Genomic DNA, 20120 nt, shown 5'->3' on the forward strand with positions numbered 1-20120 from the left:
GTATTTATTGATTCTGAGGAATTCACCGATTAAAATCTGAACCTGATAACCGATGCTGCTACATTTGGTTCCAAAATATGGCAGCCACCCAACGCAAGGAATGCATGAATTGTAAAAATTCAAAATGGCGGATCTAACAGGAGAGAATAGAATCAATTTTTAAATTTTCAGTCCGCTATGTTGGATCCTCCATCGTGAATTTTGAAATTCGAACGTCAGATTTGTTTTCAGCGACCCCGAAAAGCAACGAGGATAACAAATTTCAAGTGAATCGGATTAATTTTTATACATTAAGTCCGTAATGTTGAATCCGCCATCTTGAATTTTTACAATCCAACGTTCGATTCGTTTTAACGGCCCGAGTTCTAAGAAGTATTTTCGACATTTTCTTTATTTATATCGCTCACCATATTCGCAGAATCATCACAATCCTTCTCAAACCATAAACATCGACATCTTAGCAGTCAAAAAAGAAAGAAGAAAAAAAAAAAAAAATGGCAAAAATAACTCAACAATCGAATATAAATCTTAAATAGATTCAAAAAAGGTGCCTCGAATCGACGATAGTCAATTTTCGAGAATTTTCTCGTCCGCAGTCAGCTTCATCGAAGATGCATGTAAACTCCCTAGTGCGGCAAACGCGACGGAGTAAAAGTCCCTAGATTCCTAGGTCGACGTCGAATTCGGACATCGATTTAAGCAGGTAGGTGAGACGGTTTGACCGGCGCAGGCCTTTCGTCGAGTCGCATTGATCGCGACTCGGTCTCGGCACGTCGGGTGGGTCACGTGACGGCAGTTCGCGTGCGAAGCCTCGTGCCGTCGCAAGCTCCGCGAGTTTCCCAACGTCGAGCGTCAGGCTTTTCTCGTCTCCGTCGAGTCGCGCCGTCACGTCTCGTCCCGTCCCATCCCGTCTCTCTCTCTCGTGTTGCGTCAGATTGCGTTAGTTGCGTCAAGCAAACGCGGTTCCCGCACGCGTCGAGTTGCTACGAAACCGACGTTCACGAGGCAGCCGGTGATCGGCGTCGATCGAGGGCCCCGATTCTCGCCCCCTCCCGCACGGAAGACCGGTCCCAAACCGGATGACACCGAGGTCTGACATGCACCCTGGTCGTGCAGTTGATAACGCCGCCGGACCAGATCGCCAAGAGTTTTGGCGAACGTAGGAACTGAGGAGTTCAGATCGAGGTGAGTCAATGCCGGCGATTTTCATAACGAAATGGGCCTGTAAGTGTCAGTGGGCCCGTTCCCTTGAAACCAGGGTCTTAACTTTTTTTATTTATTGGAATAGTCGCATATATATATATTATATATTTAAACCATGTTACGGAGTCCAGAAGAGCGACGATATGGGCCTTAAAAAATGTGTCTATACCGATTTTATTCCACGGGCCCGATTTCCCGCAGTGCAGTTACAGCTCTTTATCTCCCGGGGTTTTGGATTTCAACGGTCGCATGTTCTGACTCGCGTTTTTATTGCAGTATAGGCAAAGGTGTTGTGACATATGGAGCAGAATGCTGAGTAACTGGCGACACATGCGACGTATCTACAATGTTAAAATTTCCATCCTCCTCTCACGTGTTCAATCTGGTCTAATTAGTCGCAGAATTCATATATACGTGCATGAAGCACATGCAGTGGAAGCGTGTGTCCACGTACAGTATATATCTCTATTCTAGAAAGTTTCTAGAATAGTATCTCTATTTCTAGAAACTATTATTATATGCCGTATATATACTCTCTTCTCAACGTTTGGTCGCATTTCCTTATAGTACAGCATTGACACGGGTCGCCCTCTTTTTATCGAACAGTTTCATGCGATGGTAACGATCTGATAGCGTCAGCTTCAACTTTTTATTTATTTTTTTTTCTTATCTTCAGCTTTACTGCATTCTTACTCTCTATTCTAATCGTCGTATAATTCATCGTTTAATCATAGTCTTCTCATTACTCTTCGTTAAGAGAACCTCAAACTCCGAGATCTTCTTTAAAGCGTGCGAAAAAGCTCCGGCGCTCACGTCTGGCGACTTCCGGCTTACATTACTAGATTCAATGGAGCCACGCCGCGTGGTCTGACTGACTAGTAGTAACAGTCCGTACTATTTGGCCCCGCCTTAATTCAACGAGGACACCGCGAATTCGGTTGTATTTTAATTATTTTTCCAAGAAAGCTTTTTATTATTTCAAAATTTGTGAGATGTCGATTTTTTCCCTATCATTTTCGTTACTTTTTATCGAAGCCTGAACTTTTTATGCAAAATTCTTTACGTCGGTATCTACGTACTTTGGTTTAATTTGCAAAAAAATGGAGTAACGCGAATGAAAATTGATGCTGGTGTTCAAAAATAACTTTGTGAGAAATAAAAATTCATCCTTACACTTTAAACCGTATTTCAAGTATTGCATCGTGTTTAAAAGCTCAAAGAGTTTCTTAATTAACGCCAGTGTGATTCGTTAAAGCGAATAATAAAGTTGTCTTTATTATTTTACGTAACGTGTAGAAAAAATATATCTTTTCCTACGCTAGAAATTTTCTCAAGCTGGACAATCAGTCGAAAAAGAATTCCCAACCAAATCGTTTCTGGCTAAATTCAAGACATCAAATCAATAAATCATATATAAATTCCGACGTCCTCTAGGCTTTCGAATATATTTTTATATACGTTTTGTGGAAAGACAAGGAATGATCAATTAATACAACTGCGAAATAGTCGTTGTTATGTAAATGAGAGATAAACCCAGAGGAATATTATAATATCTTACATCCATGAATCGTTATCTCAATAAACACATTCAATATAGAACTTGTTTTTTCATTCATTTCATTTACAGATGAAACATAAGAAATTAGTGTAAATAACTGTACAGTCCCTTCATTTTAACCTTTTTATTTTATTTTTTTTTTTTTTTTTTATAACGAGCTACTCATTTCTGTCTTATTTTGATTAGATTTCCACTCTTTACCGTAACTGAAAAAGGAAAATTAATTTTCTGGCTGACTAAACAGTATCAAACTTGTACAAAATTTTTTTTTAACACTATATGTAGAGACTCGTTTTACACTTGACAATATTTGATATTATATTCGTAAATGTATAAAGAAATCCAAATCCCTTCTCTGCATTAACGCGATTTTTTTCGATTCACGTTTTCAAAAAACGTAGTGCGTGCACTTGACCCTGTACCCTAAAAGCATGGGGTCTCTTCCTATCGATCAGTAACCGGCGTCGTTTAACACGAGCATCGAATTCCTCCGCGTATAAGCAGTGAATCGAGCGCACGCGTCGCGACACCGGCTCTTAATTTTCTTTTGCTAAAAAATTAAATTTGCGAAATAATTGCCGTATAATTATACCGAAGATTCTTCATTTCACACATTTTATGAATAAAAAGAAATTTTCTCAAAGTATTATTATTGTCATCGTTTATAAATACTTTTGCAAGCTAATTGACGATGATTAATAGTTTTATGTTTTTTTTTCTGATTATATCTTTCAACCGCGTTTAGTGCGATAATATCTTGCTTCTGTTCGTCAACTAATAATTGAAACAGTAATAATACCAACAGTATAAACTATTCTAACGACGATATAATTGTTAAAGCGTGTTTTATATGCGATACACGAAGAAGATAGGATAATTAACGAAGTGGCTGAATCATGGCCTAATTTAAAGCCAGACAAATGGACCCGCGTTATCGCCACGAACCATATTAGTATACGTTACGCTATTTAACGAAACAGCATTATTTTTTTTTATACATTCTGTTCACATATTTCAAACCTGCTATTCACTTGCTAACAAAAAAGAAGTCAATAAACCGGTTTTTGAGGAAAATTTTTGAAAAAAATTTCACCGTCATCACATGTTCTATCCGATGGAATATTTTATCCCCCCCTTTATCCCGAGCAAAATCACGTGAATTTATTATACAAGTTTCAAGTTTCCGTTAATTCTTTCTCTGATACACACGTGATCGTAAAAGACGATAAATAAAAAGGTCGAACTCGGTACGAATAAATAAATAAAAACATACACACAAAAAAAAAAAAAAACAAACAAACAAACAAACTTCGGAGGAAGGAAAAAAAGATTATTAAAGTCAACGGCGTATACAACGTTTGCCACGACGCTCAGTAACTTGGTCGTGAAAAGAAAAAGAAAAAGAAGAAGAAAAAAAAAAAAAAAACCGGCAGTATATTATGCAATCGTTGAGTTTCTTTTTTTTTCGACTTTTCGGGTGACTGGTTTGATGCTTGAATAAAACGCGTACCTGTACCGTGTAATAAGCTTAAAAAATTTTCACAACGCGCACAAGAAACTTGACTGATTTTTAATGAACCTCCGAAGCGCATGAAATTAAGCATAACTGTGCGTTGTAAAGAAAGAAAATCGTTAAAAGAAATAGGTTTGAGTGAGCAATGCAAACAGCGTGTACTACATGATTAATAATTCAAGTTAAGAAAAATGCAAATTTTTTCTCCATACATATATAGAACGAATGCCACGCGCGAACGAAAGCAACCTTCTGGTGTCAAAGCATTCGGTTCTTACATTTAATTTATTCGCAAATAGCTGTAACATGTTGAATAGGTATATAAATGAATATATTCCTACATAACGTTCGTCGAATCATCCGATTAAAGATTTCTACTGATTATTATTATTCGACATTCTTCGAAACGAGACCTCGATCAATTTTGCCAGTTTTATTGTAAGTTGTAAAAATATGCTTGCAAAGAAATTTTATCAGGGAATAAATTAACCCGAATATTTTCAAAACCCCTTTTGTATTGCTAATTGAATGTGAAAAATTTCAAAGATAAACCTTGGATCTAATCAGCACGAGTGCGGAGAAAATTTACATCTTTCAATGATTCGAATCAAAATTAAAAATGAATGTATACCTACTTTGGAGTTTTACGTTTGAATATCGAATGAATTAACGAGTAATAGATTGTCCTGATTACAATTACCAGATAAACTCTCATTTTCAGTTTAGAACCGTGTATTTTCACCGTTTACGGTCGTAAAAAGTAGAAAAATCTCGGGCCACGTAGTACTTACCGACCGTTACCGACCGAGCAAATAAACTCTGATTTTTGTTACATGTGGTAAAAAAATGACCGAAAAGGGTTAAAATTTCGATAGTGCGTCACCTTTTCGTTGTATACTCCGAGAAAATGATGGAAAAACGTAAACCCAAAAATCGTAAATAATAAAAAAACTAAGCGTAGTCGGGTAAAGATGAAAATCGCACCTCGAACGAAATGATTTTTTAATCCGTTCATCGAGCAGTGCAGGGTAAAGCCACGTGTCCAAAGTATCGAAGTCTCGACTCGGTGTGTAGGTGCATACCTAAGTGTACACATAAATACGTGTGTGTGTGTGTGTGTGGGTGTAATCGATCCAAGGCCGAGTATACATATATACATATAATCATCGACACCACACGAGGAGTGTTACGATCGTAAGTTCGTTCTCTTTCTCACGCCGTTAATATTATTACGTAAATATACGAACATACGCACACACGTGGGCGATAAGTTTGCGTTATTTTGCGTAATCTTGGCATGATGTCCGAAACGGCGGGTTTATCGGCCCCGTAAAGCAAACGGATTACTAACAGTATATTCGCGATTCCAGCAATAATTGCAGCATTCCACAGAATGAAGTTTTGAATTTTATTTTTCATCACTCTGCAATCTAAGTGTTTTCAAAATTTCACGCATTTTCATTTCGCACGTGACCTACGATCGATATCGAAACTTTCCATTCATTTTTTCAAAATATTCAACAACGAGCCAGTAATTATGTATAAATAAATTATCACATACACAAACGGATTTGAAAGACTTGTAAAAACTTGCCAACAAAACAAAAAAAAAAAAAAATAAATATCTTGTATCAAATCGATCAACGTCACTGTAGTACATACGATTACTAATATGTGTAAAAAAAAAAAAAAAAAAAAAAATTTGTAAATTCAATTATCAACTATTATTTATACACATAAAACGAATTTTATTCATCGTCGAAAATCCATCAAAGAATATTAATTAGTGTTCATGTACTGTATACACTTATATAACACTTATTGTCGTTGATGTACAACTCGTGGTGTTGACTAGTTTTTATTTTTATTATTTTCATCTTATTTCATTTCATCTCTGATTAAATGATACAATGATATAACATGATATTTTTAATTAGTTCTTTTTTTTTAATTATTGTTATTATTATTATTCAACCAGTCCCGGGTTTTACTTCCGCAGAAACTCTCCGATAACGAGACAAAGTTCTTTCATCTACGGTTTGCAGCAGCCGTGGTGTTATAATATGCCGTCACTTTACGTGGTGAAATCTAATCTCGTTTCCAGGAACGATTCGAATTCTTTCAGGTCGCTGTACGTACTTACAATAAATATAGTATAACTAATGAGCAACGGCACGAATGTCAGTGGAATATATATATATTTTTTTTTTTCCTCTTTTTCTTCCATCAATATACGGTGATAAATACGTTATACCAGCTTGTATGTATGTATATATCGTTTATACACTTATAATTTATTCATTTGCATGATAGGTACGCGAAGTACTGTAATTGCGGCCTGCAAACGTAATTATTTATAGTTACATGCGAAAAATGATCGATGTGTAAAACTACACGTACTTACGTACGTCGTATGTATATATGCATGTATGTATGCATAGTTTTACTGAATTCGAAGCGATAAAACTACTTGCAATTAAATTTTTACCCGTGATTCTCGTCATTGCAGAAAAACACACTAACAAATTCGAATCAATTATTTTCCAATTATTTAGAGATGATTAGACGTAAAGTACGTAACTAAACGAATTGATTATCTCTACTGCTGCAGACGTTACGAGTTAATTTTAGATTTTTTCCTCCCCCTTTTTTCAATGATTTCTCCATTTCTTTTTTTTTTTTTTTTTTTGGTTTATTTTGTTATTGTTTCAATTAGAAGATTATGTCCTGTAATAAGCATTGTTATTGTTACTGTTATCGCTATTACTGTGGATTGATTCTGGGAAAATCCCTCCCATGCTTTGCCTTCTCAGAATGTTATTTGTACAGTTTGAAAATTAAATTATCGCATAAAAATAGCGAAACGTACTTAGATAAGAAGGGGAAAACCTTGGTTCACTTGTTTGATTGCGAGTGGCTTTTTTTTTTTTTTTTTTTTTTAGTTTCGTGTGACAAAATGTTAGTTTTTGATGTTTTAAGAGCCCACTCCAAAGGACAGATCAAAAAAAAAATTTAATAGGGCGCTCCAAATTTTTTAAAACGTCAAAAATCGTCAAAAAATTAAATTAAAAAAATTGTATTTTCAGTATTTTGTTTGATTTTTAATTCACGTCGTGGTGTATTGTTATCGATTCTTTCTTACTAAGTTGAAGAAAAAAAATTTATGAAATTTTAATATGAATATTAAAAGGTCGCTCGAAAAGATCTAAAGAAATGCACCAAAAAATTAAAAAAAAATTATCAGCGACCTTTCAAAATTCAAATTTTTAACTGAAACTTTGGGAAACTTATTTTTTTTTGTCTATAAAATTATACCGTAGCGAGAAAAAAAATTAGAAAAAAAAATCGATTTTTGACGATTTCTGAAGTTTAAAAAAATGTGGAGCGACCCCTTAAAATTTTTTTTTTTAACTGTCCTTTGGACTGGGCTCTTAAAACATCAAAAACTAACATTTTGTAACACGAGACTCGAGAAAAAAAAAAAAATATTCGGTTTTTTTTCGCCACCCTAATATATATGTATGTAAATTTTTGGGGATCTAATTTGACAAAAAGTGTCGGTAAACTGTAGGCAGGAAACTGCCGGGTTGAGCTTGACGAAAATTGATCACCCGAAGTCAAGCGATTGACCCCATAAACACTTCTCTGATTCCCTTCTCAGCTTAACGTGGAAAGTTTATGAACGTAAAATACGCGCAGTTTAGCGAGAGCTAAGCAGGCTGAAAAAAAATAAAAGAATGCTGTGTCCACGTAAATAATTAATTAATGCGTTTGCGGTTTTGGTCGAGTAAACAACGAGTGACGATGATTATCGTTGAGTACTTCCTTCAATCGATAAATATTTGCAACTTTCGGGGATAAATTTGTGATGGTTTTTGATTTCCGGCGGAAAACTTGTTGCTCTACGAATACGAAATAAATGCAGAGTTTTATCATTCGGAGGAATTTGAGATTGGGAAAACAGGTATTCGAATTGAATTCTTTTTATTATTCTTTTTAACGAAAAACTATCGAAAGAATAGACTAAATTGGAAAGAACCAAAAAAGGCAAGGTTAAAAAAAATTTATTTTCCCTTCTTCACGAGTGCTTTGATTCAGTATTAATGAAAAAAAATCAGACCGATTAGCGTATTTCAAGCATAGAAAAAGAAAAAGAAGAAGAGAAAAAAAAACGAACAAATTGCGAAAATCTGTTATTTTTCAACCCGTCCGCAATTAGTAGCGACGCGATCGAGAAGCCCTTCGAGTTGTTGTTTTTTTTCTTTTTTTTTCTTTTTTTTTTATGCATCAGCACGTTTCGCGATGTACGAGAAACGCCGATAGGCGAGTAATTGAACCGCGTCTAGCTAAGAAAGAGAGGTAGAGAGAGAGAGAGGGGGAGAGAGAGAATGAGGAGAGGGGTAAAATCGCACAGCAAACTGGCCTCGTGGCCTGCCGGTCCTCCCGCGAGAACTCAGTTTCGGTATAGCGTTCATCAACATCGCAATAGAACCATTCCGCGGAGGTCGTGTGATTCCTCATCTTGGACTCGTTGTTATAGTGCCAAAACCACCTGCTTAGTTCTTAGATCCAGCATCAAACGGTAGATGCAAACAGGGAATGCTCATCAATCATACCGAGATCGGTAAGTCCGAATCAAAAGCAAACTGAGAATGATTATGACGGTTCATTAGAGATAATTATGTCGTGTAAACAGTCTCTTGCGGTTGTATTTTCCTTTGCGTCAAGTATATGTATAAAAGGGGATTTAATGAGAGTGAACAAGACAATTTCACACGTGTGACGATGGCAGTAGACTTTGGCATGAACTTTATGTTCTCGGCAAGGCGTTCACCTTACAAAAAGTGTTGGAAGATCGATTTTGGTGGTCAAACAACGATTCATGATCAAAGATCGTGGAATTCCCAACCGATCGATGGTACCGATTTTTTTTTTCTTTCTTTCTTTTTGCACGGCAACACCGTCGGACTACCGAATGGAAAGAACACTATCCAAGGCATACCAAGTTCGGAATTAACATTTGCTTTTTACTGTTAGGTACTGGGAGTGATGGATCGCTGGTACTAAAAAGACGTTGCCCGGAGGATAGTTTTGTCTGCATGCTGTGTCAGGATTGTACAAGGAATATATATTCATATTTATATGCATGTATAATGTGTAATCATATCCATATTGTATATAGTCATGTGGTGAGGTCGATATATCCATTTACACTGGAAGTATATGCGTTTATATATGTCTGACATGCTGAGTTGCAAAATTGTCGTCAGAAACGCTCGTCAGTTTTATATTTGCATAGCAGTTATTTTTCGATTCCTGCACTTTGAACTTCCCGCTATCACACGCGTTAAACATTCCGTCTCAAGCTTTCAGAGGTAATTGACTATCCAACGTTTTCTACCTGTTACAGCGTCTGAAGTGATAAATCAAGTATCCGGTCCCGAATTTGGTCCAAGACTGGATACATCAAGGCCAAAGACATCATGGAGAACCCTCAGAGGTGAGACCTTTTCGCGAAAATTAGAATCCGAAAGCTGCGTGTGTTAATTGAGGGTAAATTGGATTGTGAGACTGTTTCGTTATCTCTCTTTCAGATACCACGATACCACCATTTACAAACAACCGTCACCGTGCAGTCTGCGAAAGCTTGCAGGTAAGCTAATCAAGTCATCTTACAAGAACCAAGGATGCAGAATTATGGTTTAAATAGGAAATAGGATTTGGATGTAACGATAAGAAACTAATCCTACTTCCAACCACTTCTCATCTCCATTTTCTATTCCCACAGACATAGTCCCAGCTAGAGTCGTGCTCTACATGCTATCCTTCTCCGGTTTCCTGGTCTCGTTCATGATGAGGATGGACATAAACCTGACGATGGTCGCCATGGCTAAGTCGGTACCTCCGCCAGCGAGTATTGACGGCAACGAGACTTCGCCGGGGAAGCCCGTCGCCCATTGTTACATCGCCCAGAACACGACGTGGTCAGAGGAGAACACGACGGTTGTTCCACCTCCGGAGGAACTCGGAGAATTCGATTGGAGTCCGGCCATCCAATCGGCGATAGTTGGCTCCTTTTACTGGTGCTACATCCTCTCCCAGATAGTCGGAGGGGTCCTGACTCAGTACTTTGGAACCAAGACCGTCTTTGGTGGGTCGCAGCTACTCACAGCTATTTGTAGTTTCCTGATGCCAACCGCCGCTGACATTCATTACGGGGCGATGATCGCCCTGAGGAGCATTCAGGGTGCGGCAAGTGTAAGACCATGTGTTCATCATCTGTTAAAGTCTGGTGTTCGGGTCGAAAGCGTCGATTTTTGGAAGGATTTCTCATTAAGAGACATTGTTGTATATACATATTGGTGTAACTCTGAATTTCAATGTGAAATCCTTACTATAGATATAACCTCTTGAGATAGATTTCAACTTAATATTAAACGTGTTTCTTCAGGGCTTGACGTGGCCTGCGATGTACGCCATAGTCGGACACTGGATACCGCCGGCAGAGCGTTCTAGGTTCATGTCATCTTTTCAAGGTAAGCGATGAACTCGACCCAAAAAAAAAAAGAGAGAAGTCGAGAAAAACTAAAGAAATGTTTTCTTTCTATGTTACAGTGAAACTTCCATACATTTTCATATTATCACATTATCTTAAACCTTATATATTACATATACATGATAATATGCATATATATATATATATATATGATATTATTGCGGAAAATCTTGAACACGGAAGTAATTCTATTTTTACTATCAGCAATTATTCACACGTAACATTATACTATATACGTAATATCATCTTTGTATACATATATATAAATTAATTCTTATTTCAGTACGGAAAAAGGAAATTCAAACAACATTTCTTTATATACATATATATCTATATATATATATATATATATATATATTAGGATGGTGCAAAAAAAATGACTATTTTTTTTTTTTTTTTTTGAGTCTCGTGTCACAAAATGTTAGTTTTTGATGTTTTAAGAGCCCACTCCAAAGGACAGCTCAAAAAAAAAAAAAAATTTTAAGAGGTCGCTCCAAATTTTTTAAAATGTCAAAAAATTTGATTAAAAAAATTATATTTTCAGTATTTTGTTTCATTTTTAATTCATGTCGTGGTGTATTGTTATCGATTCTTTCTTACTAAATTTGAGAAAAAAAATTTATGAAATTTTAATATGAATATTAAAAGATCGCTCGAAAAGATCTAAAGAAATGCACCAAAAAATTGAAAAAAATTTATGAGCGACCTTTAAAAATTCAAATTTTCAACTGAAACTTTCGTAAACTTATTTTTTTTTTTGTCTATAAAATTGTACCGTAAGAGAAAAAAAATTAAAACAAAAAAAAAAATCGATTTTTTACGATTTCTGACGTTTTAAAAAGTGTGGAGCGGCTTCTTAAAAATTTTTTTTCAACTATCCTTCGGAGTGGGCTCTTAAGACATCAAAAACTAACATTTTGTCACACGAGACTAAAAAAAAAAACAGGTCGGTTTTTTGCGCCAACCTAATATATATATAATTATAATATATATAATTATTATCGTAAAATTTCGATTTTAGTTTCTAAAACCCACATATCGTTCCTGTTCAGTTTCAAAGTCGTGCAAAGAAAATGCGAGTTATCGATAAAAAAAGAAAAAGAGAAAAAAAGTTTAAAAAAAGTTGTCAGAATTTTCTCCCACTTTTCGTAACTGGGTCTCACTTCCTCATTTTTTTTAATACATCCGGAAAATGATAACTCGAAGCTTCGATGTGTGGGTGAAGCAATGAACTGTCGAACATATGTGTACATCGCAATGTGATGCTATACCTGTTTTTCAATTACTTGATTGAAAGAGGCGAAATGGCGATAAGGAATTAATCATGAATCTTGTTGGAATTGGTTTAGCTCGATGGTACCGATTTCATTCTCGGGACCGCGGGGTATACTCAACAGCGACCGCTCAACAGCATGAGAATGGCCGAGTATACTTCCAGCCTGGCTGAATCAGCCGGACCCAACGATCAGTTTATACATACCTTATATACCTAACAATATACATATATACGATGCACCGTATTAATATTACACCGCCACATACATATGCCCGTTCACTATTTGTAAATCCATACGCCGCCGTCACCAATGCCAAAATATCTTATTTATACTCAGCCATTATACTTTTCGGATCAATGATGTTTGATGTAATGTCGTTCGTCGCTGGGATTCGATGGACGGATAATAGCTATTGAAGCTGATTAGCATACAGCTGGTGGAGTTTGTTTTACAATTCACTCGATGATGTCACGAGTCACGACTTCGGTCCATGTCCATTTTACTAATCTTTGAACTTATCGCAGTGACACTACTCTCTCGGATATTCGGATGTATTATGGGGCTTCTTTATTCATAGTTTATTTTTTCTCCGTCTCGTGTACAAGACTTTTTGATTATAAATGACGAGAAACTTGTTATTCGATTTTGCACGTGCAGAACGATGTTAATGAGGTACGATGAGAAAGATCGTTATGCTAATTGATTTACCAATGTGAATGTGGTACATATACATATCATACATATACGTATGTGTTGTATATACTTAAGACTGCTATAGATAATAGTTTTCAGGTTGAACGGATTTCCTTTTTTGTTTCAGTAATATTGTTTTTACAGGTATAGAAGTTTCATTGTCCTACCATAATAGCTCCGCCATAATGACAACCTCATCCTCTCTCATACTAAATCGCCAATTGAAATCGCTTTACAGAGTAAACGAGTTCGGGACTTGAGAGCTGTTTGCTGATGTAACGAGAAAAAAGTCACGGATCGTGTGATACGAGATTGCCGCACCCCATTCGACAAGCGTCATGTTTCAGCTTCTCCTTCCAAACTACGTATCGGGGTGAGCTAACGCCTAAAATTTAGATGATCTATATTCAGGGTTCAGCATCGGCATCGGGCTCACTTATCCACTCTGCGGTTTTCTCATCGCCCACTTCGGATGGCGAGTCGTCTTCTATACTACCGGCAGTATCGGTGCTGGATGGTGTGTCTTATGGTACTTCTTTGCCTTTGACACTCCCGCCTGTCATCCAAGGATATCGCCTCAAGAACGACGATACATCGAGGGATGCGTTGGTGAACAAGTTGTTGGTGGAAACGAGGTGACTATTCGAACAAACCTCGACCTAGTTCCTCTGCCTCTACATGCAATCCTAACTCTTCCGATACACGAAGGCTTTCAACAATTCTTCGCAATCAACCATCCTTCAAAAGGACCCGTCGAAGTTCAATCGGGAAATGGTTTTAACACCTTGGTGTTCACTTTTAGGGAATGCCGGTTCCTTGGAGAGCGATTCTCACCTCTTGGCCAGCATGGGCTATCGGGATAACCACATTCGGCAGGATATGGGTCCATTACGTCTTCATAATCCCCGGACCGGTGTACATGAAGAGCGTCCTCGGATTCGACATACAGACCGTGAGTTTACAAGAAAATTCTATAGTTTGGCCCGAAGGGTTAATCACTTGGGTAATCTGGTGAACACTTTTCCGTAAATCTTGTGAAATGTTTCAAATCTTGAAATCCTCTGAAATCTTTGAAATATATAAATTCTTTTGAAATCACAGGAAATCTTGGAAATGTTTTGAAATCTTTCCAAGTTTTTGAAATTTTACCTTGATACAAAACGTTTGAAATCATTTGAAATACTTGAAATCTTTTGAAGTCTTTTGAAATCATCCAAAATCTCTTAGACTCTGTGTAATTTCTGAAATTTTCTTTTGAAAAACCATTTTAAATCCCACGAAGTCTCTTGTAATCTTTTGAAATCCTTTGAAATCATTGAAATCTGTTAAAATCATTTGAAATCCCTGAAATCTTTTAAAGTCTTTCGAAATCATCTGAAATCTCTTGAACTGACTGAAATTTCTAAAATTTTCTTTTGAAAAACCATTTGAAATCCCATAAAGTCTCTTGTAATCTTTTGAAATCCTTTGAAATCATGGAAATTTGTTAAAATCATTTGAAATCCCTGAAATCTTTTGGTCTTCTGAAATCATCCAAAATCTCTTGAGCCCTTTGAAATTTCTGAAATTTTCTTTTTAAAAACCATTTGAAATCCCATGAAGTCTCTTGTAATCTTTTGAAATCCTTTGAAATCATTTAAAATCCCTGAAATCTTTTAAATTCTTCTAAAACCATCAAAAATCTCTTGAACTATTTAAAATTTCTGAAATTTTCTTTTGAAAAACGATTTGAAATCCCATTAAGTCTCTTGTAATCTTATAAAATTCCTGAAATCTCTCGAAATTCTTGTAACCTTAAAATCAGGTGTATATCAAATCGACGAGTGAGTAACTCCTCGGTGTTGCCGATGCGTAAATCGTTATGCAAAAGCCCCAAGCACATGTACATTATGGTTCCAGAACGGCATACTGTCCGGGGTTCCGTTCCTTCTGAGCTATCTGGCTTCCGTCGCGTTTTGCTACGTCGCCGACGTCCTCGTCACGAGACAAATACTATCGCTCTTGAACGTACGAAGGATATTCACCGCCGTTGGTGAGTCGATGGTTTAATAGTATAATCATCATCGTGTGACCCCTTATCTTGTGCATCCGAATACTAACGACACGTCTTCACTTCCCAGCGCAAGTTGTTCCTGGAATACTTTTACTGCTGGTCGGATATCTCGGCTGCAATATAGTTCTTGTTCTATTTGTCTGGTTCGTCGCAGTGACGCTTATCACAGCTGCTTATGCCGGTGCCATGGCAAACATCGTCGACATCGCGCCAAATCTCGCCGGTAGGTGCCTCTTCTACAGGGTTGAAAAGAGAATGTCCCAGCAAATTTTTGGCTTGTTTTAACCATTTTTTAATGTAATAAGCCATAATATTTCAAATTAAATGTTAAAATCACAAAAATTTGTGTCATATTCACTAACAGAAATGCAACCATTACCACAAATGTGAAGTGGATCTGCTTGGACGTTATGTATAGTCAAGTTTTTCCAACAGTGTATTATCAGAACAACTTTAGCCGTCCATTTTCTTCTATTCACTGTAATTGAGTGACCGAATGACTGATTTATGCTTCACTTTTTCTAGGTCCAGTTCTCGCCTTTGCACAAACTATTCACATGTCGGCGAGTTTCTTGTCGCCGATAGTAGCCGGCGTTATGACCAAGGACAGTGTGAGTATCGGACCCGATTGACTGAGTAACGCTTTGGTATTTTGGTTTCGAGTTTTTAAGAGGTTTTACCTAGTCAGGAGACCGCAAAAATCAATTTTTCAAGGATATTTCACGAAGAGACACTTCAATAAATTTATGTACATATTGGGGCGAGTGTGAACTTTATTCAGATATTTTTTATTTGTAAAAATAATGATTTTTAAATCTGCTATGAACTGAAACTCCTGCCTAAGTACAACCCCTTAACCCTTTCAAGCATACATTTTTTGGATGATCGTATGATCCGAAAAATTCTCACACGGGGATTCTTGGGGTCACTGATGACGAATCCGTTATCAGATTTTCAAAATTCAAAATGGCGGATTCGAGATGTCGGCAAAAAATTTGGTAAATTTTGGAATTTTGCTGAAAATGCCACGTAGACGGTTTTTCTGACATTCTTTTCTTCAGTGACCCTGAAAACTCCTGAGTAAAAACTTTTATGAATATTCTCGAAAATTCAAATTTCGGTATCCGCCATCTTGAATCCGCTATTTTGACTTCTGAAAGCCTGAGTTCGGATTCGTAATCAGCAATCCGAAAACCCCACTTTCACTAAATTTCAAGTTATTTCTTTGGATAGAATGCTTCAAAAAAGAATTTTTCCGAAAAAATGGTGGGTTTCCCACCATGCTTCATTAAGGGGTTAAGTAAAATGCACTTTTCTGCATCCCTGCAGCAATCGCTCGAGGCATGGAGAAGAGTCTTCGGTGTCGCCGTGTGCGTTTCCAGCGGGACTTACGTCGTGTATCAAATATTCGGCAGCGCTGATATTCAGGCGTGGAATTATCCCGATCAAAAATATCCACAATCCGTCAGAGAGGATTCGCAGCCCTTGAGGGAATCGCCCCAGAAGGAAGGTAAAATCGTCCCGAAACGATCCGGCTCATCTCAGGTACAAGCCTAAATTAATTGATGTATATATACCTAATATATACATAATATTAAATATAGAAGTTTGTAATGTTCACTGAGCGTTTCAAAAAATATTGCGTCGTGCGTAATTTTCTTTCCCTTAAATTTACTAAACATCGTTCGGGTCATTCCGTCTTTTAAATACTTGGAGTTAGAAGATACGAGAACTGGTGAACAAACTAGATACACACCAATATAGAAAAAAAAAATTTTCTTCTACCTTTCAAATCATTTTTTCACACTATGTCTATGGAATCCACGAAGTACACTTGTAATTGTATAATATGAATATATATATATATATAATTAAGAAACATTGTAATGTAAACAGAAGAAAATTGAGGCGAGGGGAAAAAGTAGGGAAAAAACGCAGCAAAAGAAAAGAACGAAAACAAACAAAAAAAAAAAAAAAAAATTTATTGTAATTACGAAGTTAATTATGTTCATTTGTATAATATTGAGAATAACTATTTTTAGAAAAAAGTATAAATGATCTCTCAGGTATGGTTATATTGTGTGTACATATACATATATGTATAAAATAATCGCTCGTCTGATACTATTTGCTCATCGAATTTATACTTATTATAAACAAAGTGTTAAACAAAAGTGTGAAGATAACGATGTTTGTATTATTGATAGTAATATTGTGAAAATGAGGAATATATGGGAATAATTGCAAGTTGAAAAATTTATTTCGTATCTTGTACATTACGTATAATATTTATATACAGTTAAATTGAAATCAAATTATCAATTAAACATTGACGTGCGTATAAATATAAAAAAAACACAAAAAAGTCCAAGTTCGATGTGCAAGTAGTTCACGATTCTTAACAATAACAGTAATGACGGTAACAATAATAATTATAGAAACAAAAAAAATTATTAATACAATAATAATAATAATAATAACAATAATATTAAAAATAGCAATCTCGGATGATGGAGTTAATCCGTATACATACTATACCTACGTATATGCATTTACAGTTTTGATTATCTCATCCATTATCCAAGTATCATTATCGCTTATCGTAGAATTTATATGTTACGTATCGTTAAACAAAACCTCGTAAAAAGGCAAGAATCACGATCATCGATGTTTATCAGTGATCACAACGAAGCAAGAAAAAAAAAGGATAGAAAAAAGATACGAGCTAGATCGCATTCCTTATTTGTTCTATTCTCCTAGACCAAATTAATTCCAATCGAAGCTTAATCGGATGGTTAGAAAAAAAAAGTAGAGGAAGAAACAAAACAGAAAAAAAAAAAAAAACACGAAAAAATGTTTATTTCTGTAAAACAGATGAAATTTTCGGTTTCTATTGTTGTGAAAATATCCGATGCATATATTAATAGATAAAATTTTTACAGTTTAATTAAAACCGCTGCAATCAAGACAGACTAAATGACGAATTCTTTTCATTTCTCACAGTCATGCACAATAAGCTTATATTAAATTATATTCGTAATGTAAACGTTTTTGAATAGGTAGGCATATATACGTGACTTTATAACTCAAAACAGGTGTATAAATTGAATTTTAATCAAGCATTATTAACAGAGTACGACACTCTAGCAGGAAACTTTGATCTTTCTCGTATTTCAATATTTTTAATAATCGGGAATTTATTTTTTCTTTCATTTCTCCGGAAAAAAATTATTCAAAAACTATAACGTTAGATTGCGAAGATTTGGAAAAACTGATGGTGAAAATTTTTCGTTCAATTTCACAATCTAGGCTATTCAGGAATAGTTTAAAAGAAGAAAATAAGTTGCAAGGAATTTTTTTAACGAAACTCCAAATCAATAAAAACCGAATGTCACATTACGTAGTTATATTTTTCAAAACTACACTGCCGAACAAATATTTTATATATATTATCTCGTTTTGCAGGAAACAATTAGTTGATATCATTGTGAAAATTAGAATAATACTGTAATAAATAATGTATGCCTTAAACGGAAATCACTGGTGAAAAACAGTGTTATAAAAATTTATTCGAAATTTGATGAAAATTTTCGTCCTGTAAAGTAGAAGCAATGATGTAGGTAAGAAAAATGATAGGATTTCTTCGTAAAGAAAGAAAAAAAAAAAAAAGAAAGAAAGAATAGAAAAGAAAAAGTTCCACACTGTATATTTTTGCCTTCGGGGATGCTTTGTTTCTACTTACATACTAAGGAAATAAAATTTACCAAAATTAAGAGAAAAATTTAGAAAAAAAAAAATAATAATATTGAATTATAATGTACATAGACAATCTATTCAAGTCGGTCTCGTTATGTGTATGTAACAAGATCCTACGTGCCAACCTTGAGGCTGTATGTTAAGTGAAGAGAACGAAAATCGTAGGAATGTTTTGATTCGAAATAATTTGATGGCCAGCTCTATTAGAGAGTTGAATATTTTCAAGCCTTCGCTTCGCTGTGTAATATATATATGTAATGTATATATATATATATGGAATAACAAGTTTTGGTGAACTTGCCCTCGTTGAATCGTATATAAATTTGTGTACGTGTAATACTACACATGTAAAGGTGACTTTGAGAGAAAGAAAAAAGAAGTTAAAAGTAAAAATAATAGTTCAAAATATATATGTATGTATAATTTATTATACATATTAGAATTTTACCTAATCTGGGCATAGATGTATACCTGAAGTATATATTATTGTTTCCAATTCCATGTTTACATACCTACCTACGTATAATATAGGCAACCGTACGTTTCGCGTATCTGATATAATGGCGAGGCCGTCAGCCATATTATAACAGATAGAGGAATATTTTTTAAGAATACCGTAGAAGAAAATTATAATATATCTTATCGCCTGGACACGCAACATAAAATATGTTTTTAGTTTATTCGGATAAAATATATAGGATAGTATATATACGTACGATATTACAACTCACGCGTTCATGTTGCAACGTCTGACGATATACGTTGTACTATATAACGACGTTCAACATCATTATTCACGTACTTTACTACATGACAACGTGAAAAAAAACACTAATAATTAACAATCTTGGATCTACTAAATTATGCAGATCATCCGGCGAGTTCGTTATTATCAGCCTTATTACAACAAACTATTGACCCAACACTTGTTTCCAGAGATTGGTATAAAAACTTCGCAAAGTTTGAAAAAACGAGAACGAGAAACAAAATTTTCCCATCATTGTAACGGCTTGAACTTGAAATTTATTGCATACTTTTCATTCCTGCGACGCGCGGATTATCTTCTCGCACAGTACAATATATAGAACGTATCTCTGGCGGAGAGTCAATTTGTTACAATCATACTTTGTCTACATGTTATATCACTGCTATTTTCATATATGTGGACACGTACTTATTTAGTTTAGAATTTAAAATATATTATACATATAACATATGTACTTATTTTTATTTCAAACATTCGTAAGTAAATGATTTTTTATATTTACCACTCAGACTCGTACGTACAAATACCTAATATTATACCTATAAATACCTTCATTATTATTCTCTGAAATTCCACTACTTCTTAACTGGAGGATTATTACATCCATGTACGAGTATAATTGCACTTTTTTACGATGCTACCTATTATTATATCCTTCGAAATTAAGAGTTGTAGAAAATACCAGTTGAACAACAATTTTATAGATCTATGCATAACCGAAGTACTTGCTAATTAGGTGTAACAA

At 35.3% G+C, this 20120-nt stretch overlaps 1 protein-coding gene across 2 annotated transcripts; it reads left to right on the forward strand.

The window, feature by feature from the left end:
- The first annotated feature begins 980 nt into the window (after positions 1-980).
- LOC124415051 (sialin) lies at positions 981-16473 on the forward strand. 2 transcript variants are annotated; one of them, XM_046896318.1, is made up of 11 exons: positions 981-1185; positions 9685-9774; positions 9869-9927; positions 10063-10532; positions 10726-10810; positions 13212-13435; positions 13603-13752; positions 14700-14832; positions 14921-15076; positions 15379-15464; positions 16183-16473. In XM_046896318.1, exons 2-11 carry the CDS (start codon positions 9758-9760, stop codon positions 16408-16410), a joined length of 1608 nt encoding a protein of 535 aa, XP_046752274.1. In that variant the 5' UTR covers positions 981-1185; positions 9685-9757; the 3' UTR covers positions 16411-16473. The 2 variants fall into 2 exon arrangements, with proteins under 2 accessions (XP_046752274.1, XP_046752273.1); XM_046896317.1 differs by lacking the exon at positions 981-1185 and adding an exon at positions 8752-8898.
- Positions 16474-20120: the final 3647 nt, after the last annotated feature.

The sequence above is a fragment of the Diprion similis genome, chromosome 14 (genome assembly GCF_021155765.1).
Source record: "Diprion similis isolate iyDipSimi1 chromosome 14, iyDipSimi1.1, whole genome shotgun sequence".
Lineage (NCBI taxonomy): Eukaryota > Metazoa > Arthropoda > Insecta > Hymenoptera > Diprionidae > Diprion > Diprion similis.